This window comes from Leptonychotes weddellii, chromosome 9, assembly GCF_054177405.1.
Source record: "Leptonychotes weddellii isolate Sample4059 chromosome 9, ASM5417740v2, whole genome shotgun sequence".
NCBI classification, from domain to species: Eukaryota; Metazoa; Chordata; class Mammalia; order Carnivora; family Phocidae; genus Leptonychotes; species Leptonychotes weddellii.
In genome coordinates this window covers 36,316,769-36,344,699 of record NC_138377.1, presented here as the reverse complement: position 1 = coordinate 36,344,699, position 27,931 = coordinate 36,316,769, and the positions used below count along the sequence as shown (strand labels likewise).

The window sequence follows — 27,931 nt, the reverse complement described above, 5'->3', positions numbered from 1 at the left end:
GGGCGAGGGGGCGGGGCTTCGGGTGGTCGCCCGGGTTACCAGGAGGCGGAGCCGCCGAGGCGGATGTGGCCCGGATGTCCGGGCGCTGCCGGCGGCTGATCCCGGAGCTTCTTCCGGGAAACCTGCAAGCGGCCAATGGGTGAGTGGTCGCCGAGGTCGCGGAAGCCGTTTGTCTTAGTCCCTGCTTCTTCCCCACGCTGGCGGCTTTGGGCTGTGCTCCGGGGGGCGGCCTCCGGTTAGCGGCGCATCCTTACCCCTGGCTCGCACTGTCTCGGGCGGGCCCTCATCTCCTCCCGGGGTCGGGGTGGTCTCGGCGCCCTCGGGCTGCGGAGGAGACACGTCGTAGAGGGGAGGCGGGCTGTGTGTGCCAGGGCAAAAGGCGAGGCCTTGGTTGTGTTCAAGAGGTCACTTCAGTCCCTTTGTTTAGCATTCGTGAGGGTAGACTTCAAAATTTAAACAGCGGGAGTCAGTAAGTGCCAACAAACGGGAAAGGGGGCGGAAACTAATTGCTGAAGTCGCTGGCTTCTGCATCAGACGTTGTTTATAGGGCCCTTCACAAAGGGCAAGACCGTTGCAAAAAAAAGTCTTAAAATTTTAGCCACCCTCCAGTAAAGGGAAATGGGAGGGGAAATTGAACGGACACGGGGAGCCTTGGTTTTGTTTGGTCGGTGATGAGCTGTTGCTTTCACTTTGGTGATTTTCAGGCCTTGGGTTTTGAGAACTTTAGGTTATTTACATTCAGATGTATTTATTAAACACCTACTAGATGCAAAAACCATGTAGAAGAAGCCTCCAATTCTTTCACTTCTGTCTTCTCAAAAACTCTGAAACAGTTCATTTTTGTCTGTTAGTAGTTTAGGACATACTGATTACAATTGATTAAAAAGTATATGCCAAATAAGGTAAAGAAACCCATGGATTTTAAAAATTCAGAAATTTGGTAAAAGTGAAAATATTAACTTGAAACATTTTAGTCAGTGCTCTTTGTATTGTTTCTCAGCAGCACAAGGAGAAAGAAATCAAAAGTCTACTTGAATTTGAAAGGAGAAAGGACATTGTGGACCAAGCAGTCTCTATTGTGAATTCATGAAGAATTAGGGAAATTATTCAAGAATAGTGAAAGGAAGGAAAAATTCTCTACTTTTAGGGTCTTCCAGCTGGACTAAAAATTAAGTTCACATGAGACAGATTAACAGAAAAAAACAACAACCAAGTTTTATTATGTGTGCATGGAGGCCCAATTATGAAACTAAGACTTAAAGAAATGACCAATGCAGGCAGTTCTTTATACATTATCGACAGAGGCAATAAATTTGTGAGGAATTTATGGGAAAAGGAAAACAGGTGTTTGGGCTAAGGTTTGGGCTAAGATTAGCAAAAAAGTAACAAGGTTTATTTTTGCAGCTTTTTTGACTTTAAAGTCATTATCGCTGGTAATAAGGATATCTTTTTACTGCTTTCAGGGGGACGGAGGAGGTCTCAGTGTCCTTGCCCCTGTTGTTTCTTAAGTAACTTTTATTTCAAATAATATGCCAAAATGGTACATTTTGGGAGCCTGTCCCTTGACCCCTACAATAGTCATAAAATGCATAATTTTCCAAATTAATTCACATTTGACCACAGTTGTTTTGGATTTAGGTTCTTTGAGGGCAGGGACTCTTGTTATGTTGCTCTGTGGATCTTTAGAACTTCCTAGCCAGGGAATCTGATACTTAATGCACGTTTATTGAATAAGTGAATCAATGAACGATGGAAAATCAGATGTCTCTGATGAAAAAAACAACAACCTCCTTTAATAACTTCTTGATGAGGTCAGAGACAATCTGCAGGCACTGAGGTTTTTTTGTGAAGAAAGCTGCTTTTTATTTTGCCCAAGCTTTGAGAGCAGGGGGTTGATTCTAAGGTAGTTCCCAAATATAGGTCAGAGGCCCAGTGACAGCCTTGATGAAATTTTCCCCTGTCCTCAACAAAAATGACAAAGTTAGGACAATGTAGTAATCTTTTTCTAAAGGTGAATTTATTTACTTTAAAGGCCTGTCCTTTATTTTGAAATTATTGCTCTTCTGGTATTAAAATGTGTTCTATTATGAACGAAGGTGGTATTTTGTGTGTGTGTCTCTGTGTTGTATGTGTGCACACTTAATGTTCTGACTGGGCAAAATAGGGGTGGTGATCCTCTATTAGTTTTCTAATTAAAAAATGGAAATGCAAAAGTCTAGACCATCTAATCAAGGGGGACTAGCTGCTGGAGCCATTGGAGACATACCAGGTTAAGCTTTGAATTCTGGGGATAGATCCCACTTTGCTGGTTGATGGGTCTTAACCATAAAGAATAGAATTAACAACAAGATTTCGGTATAACTTTCTGCAGTGGCACAGTGTAAAAGGGGAAATTTAAGTTTAAAAATAAGTGCATCGAGACTTTTGTCTAATACGTATCATTTTTAACAACTGTGTTGAGATATTTCTGCCAAGTGCTTCAACTGCTTATTACATTATTTTTTATAATCACAAAAGATGTTACTTTACTGGCATTTGTTTTTAAAAAGCTGTCGATATTCAACCAGCATGCCTTGGACTTTACTGTGGGAAGACCCTATTATTTAAAAATGGCTCAACTGAAATATATGGAGAATGCGGGGTAAGTCTTAATTAACATGTGTATGCTATTTCATTGCTAAAATCTTTTTGCTTTTGAAATATTTTCACATGTAGAATATCTTTTTTCTTCAGTATACTCATTAATTTATAAAAATATGAGGCATTAATAAAATTCTTATCTGTGTTGTATTGTCTATAATATATTTTTCTTGACAGTCACAGTTTTTTTTAAATCATTTTATAATTTTATAATTTCTAATTATTAATGCTGTAGTGCAGTGACTTGGGCAGTAAGAACATTAAAACTCAGAACTTTTCTCTGTAATTATTTTTATATAGCGTTATTAACTAAGTTTATCATTTAATGTTAGTCAACTATTTGTAACTTAGCAAAAGGAATCTATTAAAAGTGTTTACAGATACACCAAATAACAATGTAGATTTATTTTACATACGCACTTTTTTATTTCTAAAAGATGCACATGTGTACATGTTTAAACTGAAATGGGATGTCTTTATAGAATGACTTTGGGATATTAATGTTCTAAAAAATATCTACATAAAATATTGTTTTTATATTGTAGGTGTGTCCAAGAGGACAGAGAACAAATGCACAGAAATACTGTCAGCCATGCACAGAGTCTCCAGAACTTTATGATTGGCTGTATCTTGGATTTATGGCTATGCTTCCTCTTGTTTTACATTGGTTCTTCATCGAATGGTACTCGGGAAAAAAGAGGTTAGCACTTTCTATGAATGTATCTGGATGGACTGATGTTGGAATAATGGTCATTTAGAAGACCTTATTAAATAATTATACTTGTAGTGAACCTGTTTTTGCTTTATATTCTGATGACTTTGACTGTGGCAAGAAAACTTAAGGATAGGGTATGCCTCAGTAATATAAAGGGAAATATCTTTTGTTTTACTCTAAATGATCTTGAAGGAATTTTTTTTCATTTCTCAATTACAGTCTTTATGGGTTTTCTACAAAGAATTGGTTATGATTACAAACTGTATTGCTGTAGAACAAATACTTCATGATTTGATTTAATACTAGTAACCTAGTATAATGTAGTTAAAATGATATAGCTGCAACCTAATTATGAAAACTGATACTAGAACATTAAGCCAACAAGCATTTATTGAGCCCTGTGTTTTATGTTTAGAAGATCAGGGGAGGAGGTACAGAAATAACTGATGTGGTTTATACTTGTAATCTTGTAGAGAAGACAAATGTGTATACAACTAATTATAAATCAGTTTTAAAAGTATATAAACAAGTGTATAAAAGTGTTATGAGGGGTGCCTGGTGGCTCAGTGGGTTAGGCGTCCGACTCTTGGTTTGGGCTCAGGTCATGATCTCAGGGTCATGGGATCCAGCCCCGTGTAGGCTCCGTGCTCAGTGGAGTGTGTTTGAGATTCTCTCTCTCCCTCCTCCCCTCCCCCAGCTTGCACTCGCTCACACTTGCTCTCTCTCTCTTTCTCAAATAAAAAATCTTTAAAAAAAGCACTATGAGCAAAATGCCCTAGAATCACAAAGAATAGAAGAGATAAATTGTGCCTGATGTGATCTGAAAGACTTCAAAAAAACATTTTAGGCAGAGGAAACAGCATGAACAGTGGCATGGAGGTATAAAATGTGTGCTGTGTTTTAGGTGGGACTGGAAGTAGTCTGGGGTGGTCAGAGTGTGGATTGCACATCAAAGAAAGGTAATAAACAGGAGAGTGGGAAAAGTAGGTTGAGGCCAAAATGTGAAGGTTGGTTTGTTTGTGAGAAAGAGAGCGCAATCATGCAAGCAGGGGGAGGAGCAGAGGGAGAGGGACAAGCAGACTCCGTACTGAGCGTAGAGCTTGATGTGGGGCTCCATCTCAGGACCCTGAGATCATGACTTGAGCTGAATACAAGTCAATCTCCTAACCGACTGAGCCACCCAGATGCCCCTGGAATGTGAAGGTTCTTGATGAGGATGTGAAGTTTATACTGGGAATGCGGAGCCACATTAGTACATTTCAGCCCTACTGGCTTTTAGTTCCTCTAACTTCTCAGCATCTTTCCAGCCTTAGGTCCTTTCCCTTTTGCCAGCTCTTCTCTGCCTCAGATGCTCTCTTGTCCCTCTGACTGCAACTTTTTACCTAGCTGTCCTTTTCCTTCAGATTTCAGTTGTTGTAGAGGCCTTCCCTGACCCAGTTTAAAGTAGGTCTGCCCCCTTTATTTTTCTTTTTTAATAACATTCTTCATTTTATTGTTTTGGGTTTGTAGTTAGCACTCAGCACAATCTATAGTTAGGTTAGTTTGCTCTGATCTCCCGACTAGAAGTCTGTGAGGGCAGTGGCCATCTCTGCTCTCCATGGACTCTCCAGAGACCAGCACGGCAGCCAGCACGCAACAGATGCTCATTTAGTATTTGCTGAGTGCATGATTTATTGGTGAAGGTTTTGGCTTAAAGAAGTAGCATCACTGGTTGTGTAATTTTAGGAAGGTAACCTCTATAGAGGGTAGGTGAGAGGTGCGGCATATTAGAAGACTGTTTCCAAGCAGGGATGGCCAGGTTCCAGTAGTGTGAATGGGAATGGAAAGGATGGGCTGATGGAAATAGAATTAGTAGTTTTCTGTCCACCTAATAAATCCAGGCTGATTATTTATATTGGAAAAGCCTTTGTTCTTTTTCAGATGGATCTGTAAAAAGGTTTTTTAAAAAGTAGCTCTCATCTTTTAATTTCTGTTATAGAATGATGAGAGATGAGGGCAAGAAAGGAGACGTGATAAACTGAAAGCTAAAGTGGAGTAATTGCTCAGCTAGTTGGTTGGAACTTCTCAGCCATAAGCAGGGAAAGATGGGGGTATAGAGATGTACCTCCCCAAATGTATTTGAATTAAAACATCAGATATGTTTTGAGGGACAGTCTTGGAGCAGAGGGTGGGGTTTGGTTTGAGGGTAGAGCAGAGGAGTGAGTAGTTCTCAGGCAGGAAAGCAGGTGGGTTTAAAAAGAAGGAGTTTGCATAACTTAGGTGTGCTTTGCCTAGGAAATTGGCAGCAAAGAACACAAGAGCTATCTCTTGAATTTTCCTGAGATGTTGCCCTTATAATCAAGGAAGTAGAGGCCTAGCTGTCTGAGGCTAGACCAGTGTTTCTCAACCTTTTATTCATTGTCACTTCCTTAAATAAGGAGCCTTTTTAGATACTTTTTTCAAATTCCACCTTCCCCCCCATGAAATTTTAATGTCATAAATATACTGCTTATTTGTTTATGTTGTGTATGCATCTATGTGCTATATATAACAAATGTAAGATTATTTTATCCCCAAGAACCAATTCTTGCCCTCTTAGGAGTGAAGTCACCTATTGAGAATGCATGGGCCAGACTCTCATCAAAACTTTCCTTTCTGGGCGCCTGGGTGGCTTGGTTGGCTAAGCGACTACCTTCGGCTCAGGTCATGATTCCGGGGTCCTGGGATCGAGTCCCACATCAGGCTCCCTGCTCAGCGGGGAGCCTGCTTCTCCCTCAGCCTCTGCCTGCCATTCCCCCTGCTTGTGCTCGCTCTCTCTGTGTCAAATAAATAAATAAAATCTTAAAAAAAAAAAAACTTTCCTTTCTGGTACTCTTGCTTTCCCCAGAGTTTAGTATTAAATTTGTTTTTCTTTAAGGTCAGGGCAAAGATAAGCAGAATTACATATTTTTATGCATTATGGTCAGAAGCTGTGCTTCTTATGTGATTTTTTTTTTTATATAATTTATAACTTTTAGAACGTACTCAGCAATCACTAGGGATGTTTGCAATGTGCCAGATGCTGTACTGGGTTGCAAGATTCAGAGATGACTGAAACGTGGATGCTCCCAGTACAGTGGATGAGATAGAAAAGCCATCACAGTATTTGTGAGGTTCTGTAATAGGCTGGCATGAAGAAGAAAGAAGTTAATTTTGCCTTCTTAGAATAGGGCACTGTCACAGAAGAAAAAACTGACTTTAAGCTGGACTTTGAAAAGTGAATAGATTTTGATAGGAATTGAAGAAAAAGTCTATCAGCAGGAAAAAGATGTGCAAAAGTATAGAGGCAAAAAGCGCACAGTGTAATCAAGAAATGAGAGCTGAGGGTCCTGTGAGAAATAGGGACTAAATGAGACAGGGTTATAAAGAGATTTGGGACTACAAGAGTCTTAGGAAAGATTCATAAGACCTGGGGATAACTCCAGAGCTGATCTTGACGGATACACAGCTTGCCAGATAGGTGAGAGAAGCATGCCCACATGTGTGGAGGCGTGAGGAGAAAAGAAATGTAGCATGGCCAGGAGGTGTGGAAAATAATGCAAGTAAGGAGTATTTTTCCTGAAACACAAGACGGGACTCTACGAAGGGGAGTTTTAGAATCCAGTTTTGTTTTGTAAAGATCATGTGGTTGGCTGCAGACAGATTGAAAGGGGGCATGATGAGAAGAGATGAATAAGGTTACTAAAGTAATAGCAAGAAATGATGAGGTTGGGATGTTGTTTCTAAAAATATGAATTCTATAAGGAAGCAAAATATTAAATTATATGAAATTGTAAATGTTCACGTATTCACCGTTTCCATCTGTGTAAAATCATGCAGGAGTTTTTCCAACAATATGAGCTAAGCAGGAGCTCCAAGTGACCCTCCTGCAAGAAATAACTGAAGTTTGGAAAAGACATACTATTTAAGACCTTGCTGGTCTCACTGGAGGCAGGGGAGATCTCCAAGAATTCATTTTTAGAAAACAGACAAGCCCACCCTAAGGTGGGGCCAGAGTGACAGAGCAGACAGTAGGAGTGGGAGCACTGCCTGTGGTTAACTGCTGACAGCAGCAGGTGCTGAATGGAGGCAGCCAGTGCGAAGCCTAGACTCTCAAGAGGCTGAAGCCCAAGGTGGTGGTGGGCATGGCTGCCGACAAAAGCAGCAGATCCTCTTTGCTGGAAAGCTTCCCCCATTCTCAGTTTAGGCCCATAAAAATCTTACTCATTAATATCTATTAACGACCTCATACTCCATGAGAACCAAATAAAATCAACACGATGACTGTGAGTGGGTAGACATAACCAACACTGTAGTTATACTTCCAAAGGACTGCAGATAAGGGACTTTCAGCTACACAGTATAAAACTGCTACCTTTGTAGTGCTTAAAGAAATAAGGGATGCAGTCCTAAAGACCTCCAAGAGTCAACAAGAGATTATTGGGAATGAACGGATTGGTTTAAAAAACAAAAGGAACTTCTAGAAATGAAATTTAAAAAATGGTAGATCAATCAGCAAATTAAACAGTTGAAGACAGAATTAGTGAATTAGGAATTACATGTATCTGAAGAAATAATGCAATGCTGAGAGAAAGGGAGATAGAAAATATGAAATATATTAAGAGCAACGGAGCATAGAATGAGAAGCTGTAATGTGTGTCTATGATTCCTGCTGGGAATGCACCTAGGTTCAATTAGACATTCAGACTTCAGAGACTACCGTAGGTCATACCGAGCACCAGTCTGCCTGGAAGAGCACAGCTTGCCTGCAGGGCAGCGTCAGCTTTTGAAGCAGTTGAGTTCAGCTGCAGGAAGGTAAAATCCATACTGAGTGGGTGTGGGAGTCCAGGCTTAAGGTCTTATGCCCTAAAGGAGCCATTCTTTCTGTAACCTCTCTGTAAGGATAGCTTCCAGAGTCCTGCAAGGGACATGCCAATTACAAGAATCGCTGAACTCAAGAAAGCCGGACCATGGTGTCCCCATCAGGTATTTATTGCTTATTTATAGTTCTCCCCAATCCAGATACAGTTTACCAATCAAGGGGTTGTTTGTATCCTAAGCAATGTTACCTGGCAATAAAGTTCGACATTTTACACTTATCAGGCTTCCAGAGGAACTAAGCTAGAGTTAACTGAAAGTCAGAATCTCATGTACGGAGGAAAAGTTTTATTAACTCTTTGTGCATAGTTTCTAATCAGAGTCTTCAGAAAAAGTAGAGAAAAGGAAGGAGAGCCAATAATTAAAGATATATTAGCTTCGGGTTCTACAGACATAGTGAAAAACAGATTTGCAGAATTGCTCCTGGGGAAGCAAAACACATTCCAAGCAGAATAAATAAGAAGAAATTCTCACCTGTTCACATTAAAATTAAACTGCAGAACACCAAAAATAAGAGACCACATGGTGCTCTGGCCAGCGGCTCCCTTTGTGCCGACAGCTAACATCTACTCCAGCCTCACGGGTTAGTCATTTTGAACACGGCAGCCCAGGCAGGCCTCCCTAGATGACTGCATCCCAGATTGGTATCACATGGAACAGATAGGGCTGATCAGGTGAGCCCAGTCAAACCGCAGACTAGTGAGAAATAATCAGTGGTGGTGGTTTCAGGCCACTAAGTTTTGGGGTGGTTTGCTATGCAGTGTTAGATAACTGAAACATTGTTCAGAAAGAAAGCTCAAAGGCATCTGTAGACTAGATAATAGAAATAATAAGAGAGTTTCCTAAAGAGGCTGGCTGGAAGATAAATATACAGGATCAGTTATCTCCCTATATTTCATATATAGTACCATGGTATTGTGAGATAGCTAAGACCAAGGTAGCTAAGCTACATTGGATTCATATTGTGGAACCTGACAAGCGAATTCTAAAATCTATATGGAAGTGCAAAGGCCCAAGACCACTGAAGAAGTAGAAGAATGTATGTAATATCAAGAATTATTGTCATATTCTTTTGTCTCAGGGATAAAAATGGACCCAGGAACAAAATACAGAACCTAACAACAGACCAGTTATCTATGAAACTTGGATGGCAGAAGTGGTGTGGCAATTTGGGCGGGGTGGGGGGTAGGAGGGACAGTAAGCTACTCAGTGCTGATGCTGGGACAGTTGGGATACCCTAGTGGGAAAATCTAGTCACACCTACCTAATCCATTCTAGGTGAGTGAAAGATTTAAATGTGAAAAGCAAAACCTTAAAACTTTTAGAAGAAAACATAGGTTAATATTTTTCTCAGAATAAGGATTCCTTGGAACATTAAAATGCTAACCAGAAATTTAAAAATTGATAAATTATATTAAAATTTAGAACATCTGTTCATAGATATCACAAGAAAGTGAAAATTCAGCCTATAAACTGAGAGGAAGACATTGGCAACATACTTAACTAAAAAAACAAATGGATAAACAATGGAATGGGCACACAGTAGAATATTATACAGCAGTGAAAATGAGTGAACTTCAGCTATAAGCAATGCCATGGATGAATCTTAGAAATGTAATTTTGAATGGGAAAAAAATCTCAAGATGAGTATCACTTTATAGTGCTTAAAAATTAGCATAACTTGGGGCACCTGGGTGGCTCAGTTGGTTAAGTGTCCAATTCTTGATTTCAGCTCAGGTCATGATCTCAGGGTCGTGAGATTGAACCCAGTGTCAGGCTCCATGCTTAGTAGGAAGTCTGCTTGAGATTCTCTTTGCCACCCTGCTCACATGTGCATGTGTGCTCTCCCTCTCTTTCAAATAAATAAATCTTTAAAAAAAAAATAAGCAAAACTAGACAGAGTGGTTTTGAAACATAATCTAATTGGAATAAAAACTTCAGAAAAAGTGATAAAGACAACTTAGTATAATGGTTACCTCTTTGGGGAGAGCCAGGAGTGGGAATGAGGAAGGAACAGAGGTAAATATAGATTGTTAATGTTCTAGTTACTGAGTTAGATGATGAGCTTATAATGTTTACTATATTGTTATACTTCATAACTAATATATATAAGCTTTTATGTGCTTTTTATATTTAAGATAATTTAAAATGATGCATAGGATAACTAAGACATTCTTAACAGTTTAGCAAGTCACTAAAGATAAAGGAAGCCCTGAATTTCTGCTCTTCTATACATTTTAGATAATCCTGGCACAGTGTTATCTGGGATGCGTATCCCTTTTTAGTCCAGAAGGTTAAACTCTTCTCAAGTGGTTTTCATGTTTGACTTTTCTTACCTATTTAGATATTTTAGTTTCAGGATTTATCAGTTAAAATTTCCTTTTAGAATCCATATTTTGAAACATACAGGTTTTCTTAAAAGCCGTTGAAATACTGAAAATTTTCTGGTAATTGTGCTTCTTTTGTTTTCCTAGTTCCAGTGCACTTTTCCAGCACATCACGGCATTATTCGAATGCAGTATGGCAGCTATCGTCACCTTACTTGTGAGTGATCCGGTTGGTGTTCTCTATATCCGTTCATGTCGAGTACTGATGCTTTCTGATTGGTACACAATGCTTTACAACCCAAGTCCCGATTATGTTACCACAGTGCATTGTACTCACGAAGCTGTTTACCCGCTGTAAGTATTTATATAGACTGAAGATCATTTAAAAAATGGTAATTATAGATTTTATTTGTTTCAACAGATTGAGTATTGAAAAATGGCTTCCAGGCACTGGGGGAGATACAGAGAAATGATTTTCTTCTCTTGAAGGATACATAGTCTAATAGAAGGGAGTAGAAATACATTTTAGTATAATACAAGTGAAAGTATTTTTGTATTGGTGTTGAAGTGTGTATAAGCATTTCTAAAAGAAGCAATATCTGTTTCTTCAAAAGGGAGTTATAAGGAAAATCTTTATGATATGCAACAGAGAAGCAGTATCTGACATAGAGGAAAGAGTATGGGCTTGAGAGGTAAAAACAGGCATGAGTTTGAATCCTGAGCTCCTGTGTTAATGTGACCATGTTAAGAGCCTCTCATAACCTCCGCTTTCCTGTTACTAAAAATGGGAATAGTGGTACCTTATAAGGTGATTGTGAGGATTAAATAAGTCTGCACATATCAGATACCATGTGCAGTGCCTTACATACAGGAAACACTTAATAAAATAGTAGCTGGCATTGTAATTAGAGTGCTTGGGTTAATGTTTTTTTTGTTTTTGTTTTTTTCCAAAACAAATGTTTATAATTTCCATGAGAATGTTTTGTTTTAAAAATACCAAATTCATAAGACTCTGTATAATACTATCCCAGACTACTTCATTTTTAGAATTTCTCCTTGTGTTCATTTTGATGTGTTTTCCTTGGTAAAGGTGTAATAGAAGAGTCTGGTATTTACATTCTCATAGTTATAGCAAGTTACCATTACATAATATGCTCAAGAAAATAACCCTTTTTATGCAGGTTCTTAAGAGTACTAAGTGTGAAAAACACTTGCACAAATGTAAAAAGGTAATTTAAAAAAAACCAAAATTTCAGATACAGAGATAGGAACTTCTTTCTGTCTACCATTAAGCCCTGTAAATTATTTATTTCTTGTATATATGCCGTCTGTCTCTATATATACATAAAATTTACATACAAGACTGTATATAAAAGACCCATAATGCATTCTTGGTTGGTGTCATAGGGCTAAAGCTCTCAGCTTCGATTATTCTCTTCTCAGATACTATCCAGGGGACTGCAGAACTTAACCTGGTCCTATTTAGAGAGCTTAAAAAGGGAATCAGATATCATATATAACTATCTTATTTAAAACAAAATCATATTCATTTACTGCTGGTGCACATATATAGGTGTTTTTTATACTATCCATAAAGCATATAGTAGGAGAGTCAACAAATACTAAGATTAGAACAGAGACGGCAAATAGGTGCTCTTGGCCCTCATTCTGCGGCCATAACAGCCTCTTCACAAAACTTCATTGATCAGGATATGTTCACCATCTTTGAATTAAGTAGATATTTTTTTTCTCAGCAGCTTTAGCAGTAGTCACTGGGCCATGGCCTGTCTGCCTTGTTTTATTAATCCTACAGAACAGTGGTTTTTGAAAATTATGAAAAAATTTTATGGTATCAACATTGGGTTTATACCTATTATTTATTTTACATAGCTATTTAAGTGTAACTATATGGCCAGACTGGGGCTAAACTTTTCAAAAAGCAACAGGACTACCCGGGGCACCTGGCTGGCTCGGTCGGAGGAGCATGTGACTCTTGATCTCGGGGTTTTGAGTTCAAGCCCCAGGTTGGGCATAGAGATTACTAAAAAAAAAAAAAAAAAAAAAACTTAAAGCTGCAGGACTACCAAAAGTTATAGAAATTTTTTTCTTTTGTGAGTCAACAAAAAGTAATGGCACAAAATTATCAGAAGCCTTTGGAACACTATTAACATTGACTAATGCAGGCTATTTTCTCCATTGGTATATATAGCCTAGTTCCTTACAAATTGAAAAATACCAAGACACTTTACTGATAATTGTAGTTTTGAGGGGAACTTGATTAGATGAGACATGGAAAAGCATGCAAATTTCTATTATTAGAAACTTACTATAAAAATATTTACATTACTAAAACCTTATGAGTTAATAGGTTGACTTAATATACTTTTTAAATCTTCTTTAGCATTTTTTATTTTAAATTGATCAGTAATAGGTATTTTGAAACATATTTTCAGTGTTACAATTCCTTGTTTTATTTTACAGATACACCATTGTATTTATCTATTATGCATTCTGCTTGGTATTGATGATGCTGCTCCGACCCCTTCTGGTAAAGAAGATTGCCTGTGGGTTAGGAAAGTCTGATCGATTTAAAAGTATTTATGCTGCACTTTACTTCTTTCCAATTTTAACTGTGCTTCAGGCAGTTGGCGGAGGCCTTTTATGTAAGTTTGATGGGTCAAGCCAATGAAATATATTTTTATGTGTGATAAACAGTATTTTCTCTAAGTATAATTTTGGATCTTTTTCTTTAAAATCGTTTTTTTAATCCTTGAAAATATATATTTTTGCTAAAACATAATCATTCTTATAAAAAAAATTAAAAATGGGCTTCTTGGAATGGAATAGATATTCTCAAACTAATCAAAGCTGATTTCTATATAAAGAATACTTTGAATCTGAAGCTTTTAATCTAAGTAGGAATATTTTAGAAACCTGAGTATAAATTAAAAAACGAACTTGTTTTTGCATATAATAAATAGAAATTACTGTTTTTTTGGGGTTTTTTAAGATTTTATTTATTTGACAGAGACAGCAAGAGCAGGAACACAAGCCGGGGGAGTGGGAGAAGGAGAAGCAGGCCTCCCGCCGAGCAGGGAGCCTGATGCGGGACTCGATCCCAGGACCCTGGGACCACGACCCGAGCCGAAGGCAGACGCTCAACGACTAAGCCACCCAGGCGCCCTAGAAATTACTGTTGATAATATATACTAACATATATTATCATTAAGTTATGTCTTCAGTTTTTGAGTTCCTTTATTAAAGCTTTTTAGGTACAGTAAAAGAATCCTCAGTATATTCTTTATTTTAATATAGCCATTCATTTATTCAGCAACTATTTAGACTGAATTTTGACTCAAAAGATGATTAAGAAAAAGTTGTTAAAGGACTGACATACTAGTAGGAAAGCTATAAGTAGCTGAGAGAATGTAGTATAGTACTTACTTGAATATGTGACATTGAATATTGCAGGGATGTTAGATGCCATCTTTTATGTGAAGCCTACCGGGGTACAGAGGGCAAGGCTTCTGGCCTAAAGGAACTAGGAAAGATTGGCATCATTATGTAGTGTGGTAATGAATTTGGTTCTGGAGGAGGATGGCGCTGGGAAGGTGAGCCAAGGGAAGAGGAAATTGGAGACTAGTCAGAGGTCTGTTATCCCTCATATTCTAGTTTATAGATGTATTGTTGCAGTTGGCCTGCATAATATTTGAAAATGTGTAGTTCCTTCTAGCTCCTACCATTCCCTGTTTTCTTGGATTTGGCCCACTTCCATTATTTACCTGCCTGGCTGGCCTCTGTAGGTGTTTGAGGTTGCTATTCTTGCTCTAGGGAATAGAGACCTACTCTTTAAGGATTTTAGGCAGAAGAGTGACATGCCTAGGTTTGCATTTTGGAGAGAGAACTTGATAGCAGTGTGGAAGATGGATTGGTGGGGGAAGAGGACCTGGGGAATCAGTTAAGAGGTTATTGCTGCTAGCCAAGTCTGACTGTCTGGCCGAAAGCAGAGAAACACTGAGAATGGAGAGTATTTTGAAGATAGAGTTAACTAAACTAGGTAACTGATTAAACATAGGGGTGAGGGAATAGGACGAAAATATGATAGAGTAGCTTTCTGACTTAGTAACTGGTGAATAGAGCCACAGAAGCAGATATTAGAAGAAGCAAATAAAAGAGGTTGATGAGAAGTGAATCCAGTTTTAGCTGTTCATGGAATATTCACAAAAGTACAGGTAATTATTTATACTAGTCTGGCGCTTAGGAGAGCTGTCTAGGCTGGAAAGATTAGGAATTGTCAGCCCGCACCCTGTGTCCTAGACTGCAGGTGGTGCTCTTGTGTAGAACCTCTCGAGGGGAAAAAGCTGTGGAAAGTGGGCCAGGGTTTGGGACATTAGCCCAGGGAGACTGCCAGATCCCGTTGCTTCATATACTGGAGCTGCCTGTATTGAAAAATCCTTTTTCCCACACTGAACATCAGATCAGGCTTTGTCAACAAGCCTCTGCTCAAAACACATTCGTTGTGAGGATCAAGGAGTTAGTGTTCATTTGCACTAAATATAAATTTATGCAGCCTGCTGAGATTAGTCACAGAGGATATCATACCAACTTGTAATTTTATATTGGAAAAAAAAACACATAATTTTGGTTTGTAGGGGTGTCTTAGTCACTTCAGACTGCTATAACAGGACCATAGACGAGGTGGCTTGCAAACAACAGAAATTTTTTTCTCACAGTCCTGGAAAATGGGAAGTCCAAGAGCAGGGCACCAGCAGATGTGTCTGGATAAGAGCCCACTGTGTCCTCATGTGGCAGAAGTTGGGGGGGGCTCTCTTATGTAAGGGCACCAATTTCATTCACGAGGGCTCTACCCTCATGTCCTGATCACCTCCCAAAGGCCCCACCTCCAAATACCATCACATTGCGAGTTAGGATTTCAGCAGGAGAATTTTGGGGGACACAAACATTCTGTACATAACAAGGAACTGTAAGTATCTGAGCAAGTAGAGCAGCAAGCGGCTTCGGGTAGCTTAAGCTACCTGGGTCTAGGGAGACAGACACTGGAGTTATTAGGAAGAGGTTGGTGACAAATTTTACCTGCTTGGAATTATTGAAGCCAGTTTTTAAGTGTGATCTGCATTCGAACCACTAGGGGAGCTAAAATGCAGATTCTCAGGCCTTACCCCAAGGCCTAGTTCCTCAAAATCTCAAACTGTTTTACACTCTAGAGTAAGAACCATGCCTGAGCCCAAGACCACCGTGTACTACCCACAAGTTTGGGCCTTGTTAGAAACTTCCTTTCCCCCTTTTTTTTTTTTTTTTTAACTTAGATGGCTTTTTACTACTCAGTCTTAAATTTGTATCATTAGCAACATTGTTTATAAATTAAATGGGATTTTTTTTTTTGAATGGTTGGCTGAGGACCTAATAGCTGTCTATGAAGTAAAATGTTCTAAATGTCAAATAAGGCATTCAGTTATTTAGTAAGTTGGAATTGGGCCCGTATAGATAAGTCAGAGTTTCTGGCTTCTGCTTTCTGAATTAATATTTGAAATTGTTCCAGATGGGTTCCACTGCAATGTAGAATGATTAGTGGTTTCATAAATTGAAGTTGTTTTCAAATAATTATATGAAAAATAATTCAAGATTTTATTCTCAATTTGTTCATTTGTTTTAGTGTGCTATAAATTGAAAACCTTTTGGGGCACCTGGGTGGCTCAGTGGGTTAAGCGTCTGCTTTCGGCTCAGGTCATGATCCCAGCGTCCTGGGATTGGGCCCTGCATGGGGCTCCCTGCTCAGCGGGGAGTCTGCTGCTCCCTCTCCCTCTGCCTGCCTGTCTGCCTACTTGTGATCTCTCTCTCTCTCTCTGTGTCAAATAAATAAATGAATCTTTAAAAAAAAAATTGAAAACATTTTAAGAGAAAGATAGTATTTTATAAGGAAAACTTTGAAGTAGAAATATCTAGAATTTTGACATAACACTGAATGATCCATTTGTCCTTTGAGGTTTATTGATACATGAACTTTTCTAAAGAGTAATTAAAGCTGTATAGCTTTTCTAACCAATGTCCTCCATCTGGACCACAAAACAAAATTGAGTAATTACTTTCTCAATCCTCCCAAGTTTGGTGCATACTAGTATTCTAGATGCAGACAGAAGTTAATTCTTTACATTCAATGGATGCCTTAAGGTAGGATCTTCAAAGCTGGGCCAAGGATAGTTTTACATTTTTAAACAATAAAAAAAAAAGAAGAGTAGTAATTCTTAACATGTGAAAATTATGTGAAATTTGGATTTTATTATCCCTAAAGTTTTATTGGGACATAGCCACACCCATTCATTTATGTATTGTCTGGCTGTATTCCATTACAATGGGGACTTGAGTGATTGAGACAGTGAGTGTATGGCCCGCAAAGCCAAAAATATTTACTATCTGGCCCTTTACAGAAAGCTTGCTGACCCCTGCCTTAGGGCATTAGGACTTAAGTCTCTCATAGGACTGGTTGAGAAAGTTTTCACCTATGGGGAGAATTATACTGTTTGAATTTTTTTGATGGTTTATTCAGGAAATTTAATTTTCATTATTATACCAATGTTTGTTTTTCAGATTATGCCTTCCCATACATTATATTAGTATTATCTTTGGTTACCCTGGCTGTGTACATGTCAGCTTCTGAAATAGAGGTAGGAAATCTTTTTTTCCTTTGTTAAAGGTTTTTCTTTTTAATAGATTTTAATAACTGAATAGGAGAATAGTACATATGATATGATATGGTACAACTGATTGATTTAGTAATGGCTAATTGGTTGGCTAATTGATGGCACTCAGTAGCTTTTAGCTTAAGTTTATGAAAGGTTGTATATTGGACTGTATTTGCTTGGGAAATTATGCAGTAGTAGGCTCAACTATCCAGCATGTTGGAGAAAAAACAATCATTTCACATAATTTACCCACATAGAAAATGTTTATTATTGAAATGTTGAAAGTTATTAATACTATTTTGAAGGAAACGTGAAATGCTTAATTGTATATAGAACTAATTTTACACTTTATTTTACAATGGCAACACTGACAGTCATCAGTAATTATATACATTTTGTACTCTTCTATACTTTGTTCCCAATTTTATTTTCTTGATTATGGATGTTTCTACTTTTGCACTCTAATGTTTTGGTGATTTGGAAATAATGTCATAGTCACATTAGTTTTGATACTGTTCCTATTTTGAGCTCTCCATTTTGTGCCTCTTTTTAGTATTTTAGTGAAAGGCCACTGTTAGAACTCTTTGAGTTATTCCTTTAACTTAAAAGGAATAAAAGTGTTGCTTGCTAATCTAGTGCCTCGGCACAGTCTTCAGGTGCATACTACTGTTGATAAGATACGTGCTGTCTCATAATTCTTTCATAAAAAAGTTCAACCCAGAGAAAGTTAAGTTACATTAGTGAAAGAATGAGAGGGACTGACTTTCAGGTAGAATAATAGTAGAGGAACTAGACAATATTTATATGGTGATTCAGATCTTTTCATTTGTATACTATCTCCATTTCTCCTTTGTAATCTTTAATCAACAATACAGCGTGTTTAAAGAAGATAAGCAAATTCATTTTGTCACTTTTATCCACTCTAAGGAAAGACTTGAGGGAGGAAATGATTGGATATTTCAATAAAATGAAGTTTTTGAATTTTTATTTATTATCTATACTATGGATAGTTAAATTAGCTTGAAACTTATCTCTCTGCTTCAGGAATCTCTCCTTTATAAAATGTTCATGTACTTCAGTTAGCACTCTATAATGAATCAGAAATAGGGACCTGAATCAGGATAAGAAAATCTAGTTCTAGGTGAGTTGATGAGTCATTTAATAAGAGAAGGTTGGTAACCTACTGAAGATTATATTTTAGTGTGTTTATTAGCACTTTTAGATATTACTTTTATAATAACTTGTTCCCTCCAATTTCTACATATTAGAGAGCTGTTTAAAGATTAAAGGAAATCAGACTGTTCACATGTCATTTCTGCTCCCTCTAATTATCCAGGCAGCAGACTTCCAAGAATACTAGAGATTGAGGAAGTTGGGTGTATATACCTCCTACTTCCTGCCTATAAGACTCAGCTACAGTGGATCAGGGCAGGAAGAAGGCACATCATGTGGAGTTCCCTTCTAGTTCATATCTCTCAGAAGAAACCATAGTGTTTCCAGGGTTGAATGGTGATGTGGACTAGAATTGAGAGACATGGGCTCCTGTTTTGGTGCTGCCCCTGAATGTTTATTATGGCTGTCGGGAGCCTCGGTTTCCTCATCTGTAAAGTGTAGTGGCTAGACTGAGTAATTTCTTGAGTCCTTTTTAGGTCAAACATTGTGTGATTCTGAGGTTATTGTGTGGAAACAGTACATTTATTTTTATTGGAAGTATTAACATACAGTGTTATATTAGTTTGTGTACAATATAATCATTCAACAGTTCGATGTATTACTCAGTGCTCATCACGACATGTGTACTCTTAATCCCCTTTTTTCACCCACTTCCCCCTGGTAACCACCAGTTCGTTCTCTGTGTTTGAGTCTTTTTTCTTTTGTTTTTGTCCTTTTTATCCTTTGTTTCTTAAATCCCACATATGAGTGAAATCACATATGAGTGAAATCATAATGTCTTTCTCTGACTGACTGACTTCACATAGCATTATACCCTCTAGGTCTATCCATGTTGTTGCAAATGGCAAGATCTCATCCTTTTTTATGGCTAAGTAATATCCCATTGTTTATATGTACCACACCTTTATCCATTCATCTATCCATGGACACTTGGGTTGCTTCCATATCTTGGCTATGTAAATAATGCTGTAATAAACGTGGGAGTGCACATATCTTTTCAGATTAGTGTTTTCATTTTCTTTGGGTAAATACCCAGTAGCGGAATTTGGTAATTCTATTTTTAGTTTTTTGAGGAGCCTCCATACTGTTTTCCACAGTGGCTGTGCCAGTTGGCATTCCCAGTGCACGAGGGTCCTTTTTCTCCACATCTTCACCAACGTGTGTTTCTTGTGTTCTTAATTTTAGCTACTCTGACAAGTGTAAGGTGATATCTCATTGTAGCTTTGATTTGCATTTCCCTGATTAGTGATGTTGGCCATCTGTATGTCTTTTTTGGGAAAACTGTCCAAGTCCTCTGCCCATTTTTTTAATCAGATTGTTTCTTGGGTGTTCAGTTGTAGAAGTTATAGGAGATATATGTATCCACATCCATATTAATATATATGCCCATATATATTAATATATATATATATCCATACCCATATTAATCCCTTATCAGATATATCACTTGCAAATATCTTCTCCCCTTCATTAGGTTGCCTTTTTGTTTTGTTGATGGTTTCCTTTACTGTGTAATAGCTTTTTATTTTGGTGTAGTCCCAATACTTTGCTTTTGCTTCTGTTTCCCTTGCCTGAGGAGACCTATGTAGCCAATGTCAAATCACTGCCTATTTCGTTCTAGGAACTTTACAGTTTCACGTCTCACATTTAGGCCTTTAATCCATTTTGAGTTTATTTTTGTGTATGGGGTAAGAAAGTGGTCCAGTTTCATTCCTTTGCATGTAGGTGTGCAGTTTTCACAGCACTATTTATTGAAGAGACTGTCTTTTCCCCATTGTATATACTCTTGCCTCCTTTGTCCTAGATTAATTTACCATATATGCATGGGTTTATCTCAGGGTTTTCTATTCTGTTCCACTGATCTGTGTGTCTCTTTCTTTGCCAGTAGCTTACTGCTTTGATTACTACGGCTTTGTAGTGTATCTTGAAATCTGGGATTGTCATAACTCCAGCTGTTTTTCTTTCTCAAGATTGCTTTGGCTATTTAGGATTTTTTGTGGTTTCAAACAAATTTTACGATTATTCTAGTTCTGTAAAAAAATGTTGCTATTTTGATGGGAATTGCATTATGTAGATTTCTTTGGGTGGTATAAACATTTTAACACTTGGGTCTTCCAATTCGTGAGCATGGAATTTCCATTTGTTTGTGTCACCTTCAGTTTCTTTCATCAGTGTTTTATAATTTTCAGAGTACAGGTTTTTTGCTTCCTTGGTTAAGTTTATTCCTAGATGTTTTATTATTTTTGTACAATGTAAATAGGATTGTTTAATTTCTCATTCCGCTACTTCGTTATTAGTGTATAGAAATTCAACAGATTTCTGCTCATTAATTTTGTATCTGCAACTTCATTGAATTCATTTATCAGTTCTAGTAGTTTTTTGGTGGCGTCTTTAGGGTTTTCTGTATATAGTATCATGTCGTCTGCAAATAGTGGAAGTTTTACTTCTTCCTTACCAATTTGAATGTCTTTTATTTCTTTTTTTGTTTCTGTGGCTAGAACTTCTAGTACTGTTGAATTAAAGTGGTAAGAGTGGATCTCCTTGTCCTGTTCCTGATCTTGGAGGAAAAGCCCTTGGTTTTTCACCATTTAGTAAGATGTTAGCTGTGGGATTTTCATATACGGCCTTTACTATGTTGAGGTACCTTCCCTCTAGACGAACTTGGTTGAGAGGTTTTTATCACAAACGGATGTTGTGCCTTGTCAGATGCCTTTTCTGCATCTGTTTAGATGATGCTATGGTTTTTATCCTCTCATTAATGTGATGTATCATGTTGATTGATTCGCAAATATTGAACCACCCTTGCCACCTGGAATAAAACCCACTTGATTGTGGAGAATAATTTCTTTATTGTTCCATTTGGTTTACCAATATTTTGTTGAGGATTTTTGCATCTATGTTCATAAGAGATATTGGCCTGTAGTTTCCCCTTTTTGTGGTGTCTTTATCTGGTTTTGTTATCAGGGTAATGCTGGCCTCATAGACTATATTTGGAAGCTTTCCTTCTCTTATTTTTTGAAGTAGTTTGAGAAGAATGGGTTTTAATTCTTCTTTAAATGTTTGGTAGAATTCACCTGTGATGCCATCTGGTCTTGGACTTTATTTTGTTGGGAGTGTTTTGATTACGGAATCCATTCCATTGATAGTAATTGATCTGTTCAAGTTTTTTATTTCTTCCTGGTTCACTTTTGAGAGGTTATATGCTTCTAGGAATGTATCCATTTCTTTAAAGTTGTCCAATTTATTGGCATGTAATTTTTCATAATATTCTCTTAACATCCTTTGTATTTCTGTGGTGTCGGTTATTTCTCCTCCTTTTCTAGTTTTGAGACCTTTTTTTCTTGCTGAGTCTGGCTAAAGGTTTATCAGTTTTGTTGATCTTCAAAGAGCCAGCTCCTGGTTTAACTGATCTGTTCAATTTTTTTTTTTTTTAAATCTCTATTTCATTTATGTCTGCTCTAATCTTTATTATTTTCTTCCTTCTACTGGCTTTGGGCTTTGTTCTTTTTCTAGCTCCTTTAGGGGTAAGGTTACATTGTTTGAGATGTTGCTTATTTCTTGAGGTAGGCCTCTATTGCTATAATCTTCCCTCTTAGAACAGTGTTTGCTACATCCCAAAGATTTTGAACCATCGTAATTTTCATTTGTCTCATGTATTTTTGATTTCCTCTTTAGTGTCTTGGTTGACCTATTAATCATTTAGTAACATGTTGTTTAGCCTCCATGTATTTGTGTTCTTTCTAGACTTTTTATTGTCATTTCTAGTTTCATACCTTTGTGGTTGGAAAGATGCATGATATGATTTTGACCTTTTTAAGTTTATTGAGACTTGTTTTGGGGCCTAACATGTGATCCATTATGGAAAAGATCCCATGCACGCTTTGAAAAGAATGTGTAATTCACTGTTTTTGGATGGAATGTTTGAATATATCTTTTAGGTCCATCTGGTCTGATGTGTCATTCAGAGCCATTGTTTCCTTGTTGATTTGTCTGGATAATGTATCCATTGATGTAAGTGGAGTATTGAAGTGCCCAACAATTACTGTATTACTGTCAGTTTCTTCCTGTCTGTTAATAGTTGCTTTATGTATTAGGTGCTCCTTTTTTGGGTGCATATTTATAATTGTTCTATCCTCTTGTTGGATTGTTCCCTTTATAATTATGTAGTATCCAGTATCCTTTTTGTCTCTTGGTACGGTCCTTGTTTTAAAGTCTTTTTTGTCCAATATAAATATTGCTAACCCAGCTTTCTTCTAACTTCTATTTGCATGATGTGTTTTTCGTTCCCTTCACTTTCAATCTTGCATGTGTTTAGGTCTGAAGTCTGTTAAAGGCAGCACTTAGATGGGTTGTTTTTTTATCCATTCAGCACCCTATGTCTTTTGATTGTAGCATTTAGTCCATTTATACTCAGATTATTGATAGGTATATACTAATTGCCATTGTTACTTGTTTTACTGTTATTTTTGTAGTTCTCTGCTCCTCTTCTTTCTCTTTCTCCTGTGGTTTGATGCCTTTAGTGTTATGCTTGGATTCCTTTCTATTTGTATATGTATTATATAGGTTTTTGATTTGTGGTTACCATTACATTCATATATAACTTCTCATGTGTATAGTAGTCTTACTAAGTTGTGGGTCACTTTAGTTTGAACCCATTCTAAAAGCGCTAAATTTTTACCCCCCACCCCCGCCATGTTTTATGTATATGATGTCCTACTCTACTTCCTTTTGTGAGTCCCTTGACTGATTTTTATAGATATATTTGATTTTACTGTTTTTGCATTTTACTCTCCATACTGGTTTTATATGTGGTTAATCTTTAATTACATGTTTGCATTTACCTGTGACATTTTTTCCTTTCATAGTTTCCTTACTCATTATGGGTTTTTTTCCACTCAAAAGAATTCCCTTTAACATTTCTTGTAAGACTGGTTTAGTGGTTGGGGAAACTCTCTCTCCTTCAATTCTGCGTAACAGCCTTGCTGGATAGAGTATTCTTGGTAACAGGTTTTTTTTCTTTAGGCATTTTGAATATATTGTGCCACTCCCTTCAGGCCTGCAGAGTTTTTGCTGAAAAATCACCTGATAGGCTTACGGGGTTTCCTTTATGTGTAATTGCTTTCTTTTCTCTTGCTGCTTGTAAAATCTCTATCACTACTTTTGCCATTTTAATTATTATGTGTCTTGGGTTTTGTTAGGTGCTGTCTGTGCTGCCTGCATCTGGATGTCTGTTTTCTTCCCCAGATTAGGGAAGTTTCAGCTTTTATTGCTTCAAATAAATTTTCTGTCCCTTTTCTCTCTTCTTCTGGGATCCCTATTATGTGAATATTATTATGCTTGATGGTGTCACTGAGTTCCCTTAACCTAGTCTCATTTTTTATTACATTTTTTTCTGTTTGCTGTTCAGCTTGGCTGCTTTCCATTACACCAGTCTTCCAGATCACTGATCTGTTCTTCTCCTTCCTCTATTGATTCCCTCTAGTGTAATTTCCATTTCAGTTATTAGTTCTTCATCTCCAAGTGGTTCTGTTTTATATTTTTTATCTCTTTATTGAAGGTCTCACTGAGATACTCCGTTCAATTATGATCATTATTTGAGTTATCAGACATGTTGCTTAGCACTCTTTCATTTGGGACTTATTCCTCAGTCTCCTCCTTTTGTCTTTTTCTTTGAATTAGAAAAGTCAGCTACAGCTCCTGATTTTGAAAGTAGTGGCCTTATGAAGAAGAGGTCCTGTGGTGCAGTGCCCCCTGTTCACCAGAACCAGGTGCTTCAGGGGTGTCTCCTCTGTGGGGTACATGGGCCCTGCTGTTGGGGCTGAGCTGTGTTTGCCTTCAGTCCAGTCAGTTGCAATGGCCTCCTTCACCTGCTCAGGGCACACCAGGCAGGGTTTGGTCGCTGTGCTGTTCAGCTGTCAGTCTGGGGCCACCGAGGGCCTGTAGCTGGGCAGGATTGGCAGTCAGACCTGATGCCTGCCCCCCTTCCGTCTGTTGGGGCTGCAGTTACATCACTCTCCAGGGCACTGCTCTCCCTTCCCTGTCCCTTGAGAGGTTTTTGCTGGTTGGTGGGGCTGACAGTCACACCAGATGCTTGTCCCCAGTCTGTTGCAGCGACCATGGCAATTTCCTCTGCATTTTCGGTTATAAGGTTTGGCTCTTGGGATTTTGGGCACACTGGCGTATGTGATTGTCTTCCCCTCTCCCCAGGGCAGGAGCCACTTTGGAGTGGTGCCATCTCTCCCGAGGTTGCTTGCAGAGTGTGTGGGGGCAGGAGCTACTTTGGAAGGTACCTGCTGAGTGAATCTGCAAGAGAACACGGGTTGGGTGTGGTGCTAGCAAAGCTAGGTGGAGAGTGTGCTGCTGGTTCCTGCAAGTGTCTGGGTCAAGGTTGGGATATGTGCTAGTTCTTTTGTTCTTGGAGAAGTTTCCTAAAGATCCCTACCGTGCACATTCTGAGATTAGTAAATCTCCTTCACATATACCCCTGGTGCTCTTCAAACTGCTGCTTCTGTGCTGTGTCTCGGCTGGCTCTTTTTTGTTTTCTTCAAATTTTTATTTAAATTCTAGTTAGTTAACCTATAGTGTAATATTGGTTTCAGGAGTAGAATTTAGTGATTCATCACTTACCTGTTATGCTGGCTCTTTAATGGCTGGGAGTACTCAGTTTCTCTGTTATCTTCTGGCTCTCCTGGAGCTAAGTGCCCCTGATTGTAAAAAACTCTTAAGGCCCGCTGGGGAACTCATGCTCCCAGTGCTGGACCCCTGTGCCTAGGGTTGCTGGTGTGGGGTCTGATCATGTGGTTTCTTCTGGTTAGTCTCTCTCAGGGCTGAGTTCTTAACCATGTCCCCACCCTTCTTACCCTTTTCGATGTGGCCTCCTCTCTATAATTAACTGTGGAAGGTCTGCTGCTGCCAGTCTTTGGGTCATTTTCAGAGTTAGTTGCACTGATGTGTGTTATCTCAGTGAATCCATGGGATGAGGAGAGCTCAGGATCTTCCTGTTCTGCATCTTCCCAACAAATAATGCATTTTAAATTATGATGTAATAAATTATCTAGCTTATTCAGCCCAATAATTTGTTTTCTTTTATAAAATTATATAGAACTGCTATGATCTTCTGGTGAGAAAGAAAAGACTTATTGTTCTCTTCAGCCACTGGTTACTTCATGCCTATGGAATAATATCCATTTCCAGAGTGGATAAACTCGAGCAGGATTTACCCCTTTTGGCTTTGGTACCCACACCAGCTCTTTTTTACTTGTTCACGGCAAAATTTACCGAGCCTTCACGGATACTCTCCGAAGGAGCCAATGGACACTGAATGTGTAAAATGCATTAATACTCTTCTGTTGTACATGGAGGTAAGATTGGGTTTTGTTTTTCTGTTTTTGACTTAACAGACTTTATGGTTAGACTTGGAAAATACAAACTGCTGTAGTAGTGTGTTACGTAGTATAATACACTGTATACTTTAGCACTCTGTGACACTATAAGCATGTTAGGAAGCACTCGCCTCCAGCAACAATTTAGTTATTCTTTAAAGCAAAATCGTGTTTCTCTATACTTTGACAAGTATAATCTGAAATCCTTAGCATTGGCCTAATTGTGCATGTCTGTTGTATTTCAGTTTGTTTTTCAAGTATAATGAATTATAAGGACAAACATACCTTGTGGGTCTGATAGCAAACATGGAAATGAAGTATGTTGTTATTTATTTTTACCAATACAGTATTTTGATAAAAAGAGTATAATTTATATAACGGGTTTTCTGTTTATAAGTAGTTTGGTTGAAGACATCTGATTGTTTCTGTTAAGAAAAACAATAAAATGCTTAACTACAAAAAATCTCAGATGTTGACATTTAATTGTATTTTGTCATACTAATTGTTGAAATACTTCAGACTATTAAGTAGTAAGAGGAGTAGTTCTTTCCCAAATGAATAAATTCCTCTTTGGTCTCATTTTTGAAGGATATATACACAGTGCCATATTTTATTGATCCTGAAACTTTTTTCACATTGTGACATCTCTGAATTAGGATGCATCTTACAACTGATGCCTTCTTAAACTAAATACAGAATATATACAATATATAGTTTTCCTGTGGTTAGTTATTGATAGGTGTGCACTGCGATTTTTATGCCCGGAAGCCTTTGAGAGATTCATATGGGAGCAAAATAAAGTTTTAGGCACTTAACCTAATAGTCTGACCATTTTATCCATCTGTATTGTTTAGAAGGTTATTTACCGATTCTGTTTAGTGGGGATTATGCAGGTTTGTTAATCAACTTAAGACATCCATGGACCATTGCAAAATATGAAAGTGCACTCACTTGTTTTGTAGTTTTGTTTTTGCCTTTTAAATTCACAGCAGGTGTAGCCTTGAAGTTATTTTGTTAGTTTTTCTTTGTTAATGTTTTTCATAGTACATTCAAACCCCGGGGGATGGACTTTTTTGATAGGAATGTGTTTCTTCTTTTCTGTAGGAGTAAAAATGTGAAAATTCTGTGTATGTCACACAAGTTTGGGTTGTTATCAGTTACATTAAAATTCTAAATTTCCCAAAGAATCCTCAATTGGACAGTTGTATAATCTGGGACTTGGTATGGGGAAGGGAAGCGTAGGGAGCCATGTATCTGATTACCGGGACCATATCTGTCCCTCTACATTTGGAGCCATTTTAACAGTTATCTTCTCTGATCTCCTATTCTAGCAGAAAAATGCATATGCAAGAGGAAAAATCATGCAAGTAATTATAATTCTTCAAATGCAAACAGTTTCAGGAATACCTAAATATGTATCTGCATTTGCTTTAAGAACAAGACCAGAACAATTCATAGCAACTATGGTTGCCAGTGTTACTGAATGATCTGTTAAATCGTGATCATTAAAAATACAAACAAATCGCCCTACTCAGCTTTGTTCAGTTTTTATTTAGATCCTTATAGGGCATTACAACTCTCACTGCTATAGTGCATGGTAATTATTTGCTAACCAGTGCTGGATAGGTAACTTAAAGGTCAAATATTTTGATTAATTTGGGTCAATTGATAAATTTAACAATTACATGGTTATATATTTGTCTAAAACTGTTGGTTTGCAAGATTTGGCTGCCCATTGGAGCCCACTGGAGAGAGGCCTAAAATATGCCTGGGTCCTGCCCTGAGAGATTCAGAATTGGTCTAGGGTACAGGCTGAGCAGAAGGATTTTTTAAACCTCTTCTAGGTGATTCTAATACTTGAGTATGGCCTAAACTCTTCCTAGTTCAGATCTTAATTTTTCCAGGAGACCTTTTGAAAATTTTTCAGCAAATGATTTTTAAAATTATTTCTTACTGAAATTTTGATTCTGCTTTAATGTTTCTTTTCCAGAATTAAATGATCAAACTATATCAAGTCCTTTTTATCACCATAACAAAAAGATAAGTGACAGTGTATACAAATTTGGTATTTCTTTTAAAATATCCCTTGGCCTAAAAAAAAGTCTTCTGTAGCGCACA

General features: G+C 37.8%; 2 protein-coding genes across 6 annotated transcripts in view; one reads left to right on the top strand and one right to left on the bottom strand.

Annotated features, from left to right (window-relative positions):
- The first annotated feature begins 28 nt into the window (after window positions 1-28).
- On the top strand, window positions 29-27,324 carry JKAMP (JNK1/MAPK8 associated membrane protein). 5 transcript variants are annotated; one of them, XM_081830442.1, is made up of 9 exons: window positions 29-139; window positions 2,550-2,641; window positions 3,186-3,340; window positions 8,255-8,338; window positions 10,705-10,911; window positions 13,039-13,220; window positions 17,164-17,240; window positions 25,534-25,792; window positions 27,145-27,324. In XM_081830442.1, the coding sequence occupies exons 1-8, from the start codon at window positions 136-138 to the stop codon at window positions 25,750-25,752; spliced, it is 1,020 nt and encodes a 339-aa protein (XP_081686568.1). In that variant the 5' UTR covers window positions 29-135; the 3' UTR covers window positions 25,753-25,792; window positions 27,145-27,324. The 5 variants fall into 5 exon arrangements, with proteins under 5 accessions (XP_081686568.1, XP_081686567.1, XP_006730101.1 ...); XM_081830441.1 differs by lacking the exon at window positions 27,145-27,324 and having other exon boundaries at window positions 25,534-26,281; XM_081830443.1 differs by lacking the exon at window positions 27,145-27,324 and having other exon boundaries at window positions 30-139; window positions 2,568-2,641; window positions 25,534-26,281.
- CCDC175 (coiled-coil domain containing 175) overlaps window positions 26,044-27,931 on the bottom strand; it is a 57,184-nt gene continuing 55,296 nt past the window's right edge. Inside the window, exons 19-20 of the mRNA XM_081829758.1 lie at window positions 26,765-26,911; window positions 26,044-26,238 (exon numbers count right to left, since the gene is read on the bottom strand). Coding sequence (XP_081685884.1) covers window positions 26,820-26,911 — 92 coding nt within the window. The 3' untranslated portion in view covers window positions 26,044-26,238; window positions 26,765-26,819. The remainder of the gene's footprint in view (window positions 26,239-26,764; window positions 26,912-27,931) is intronic.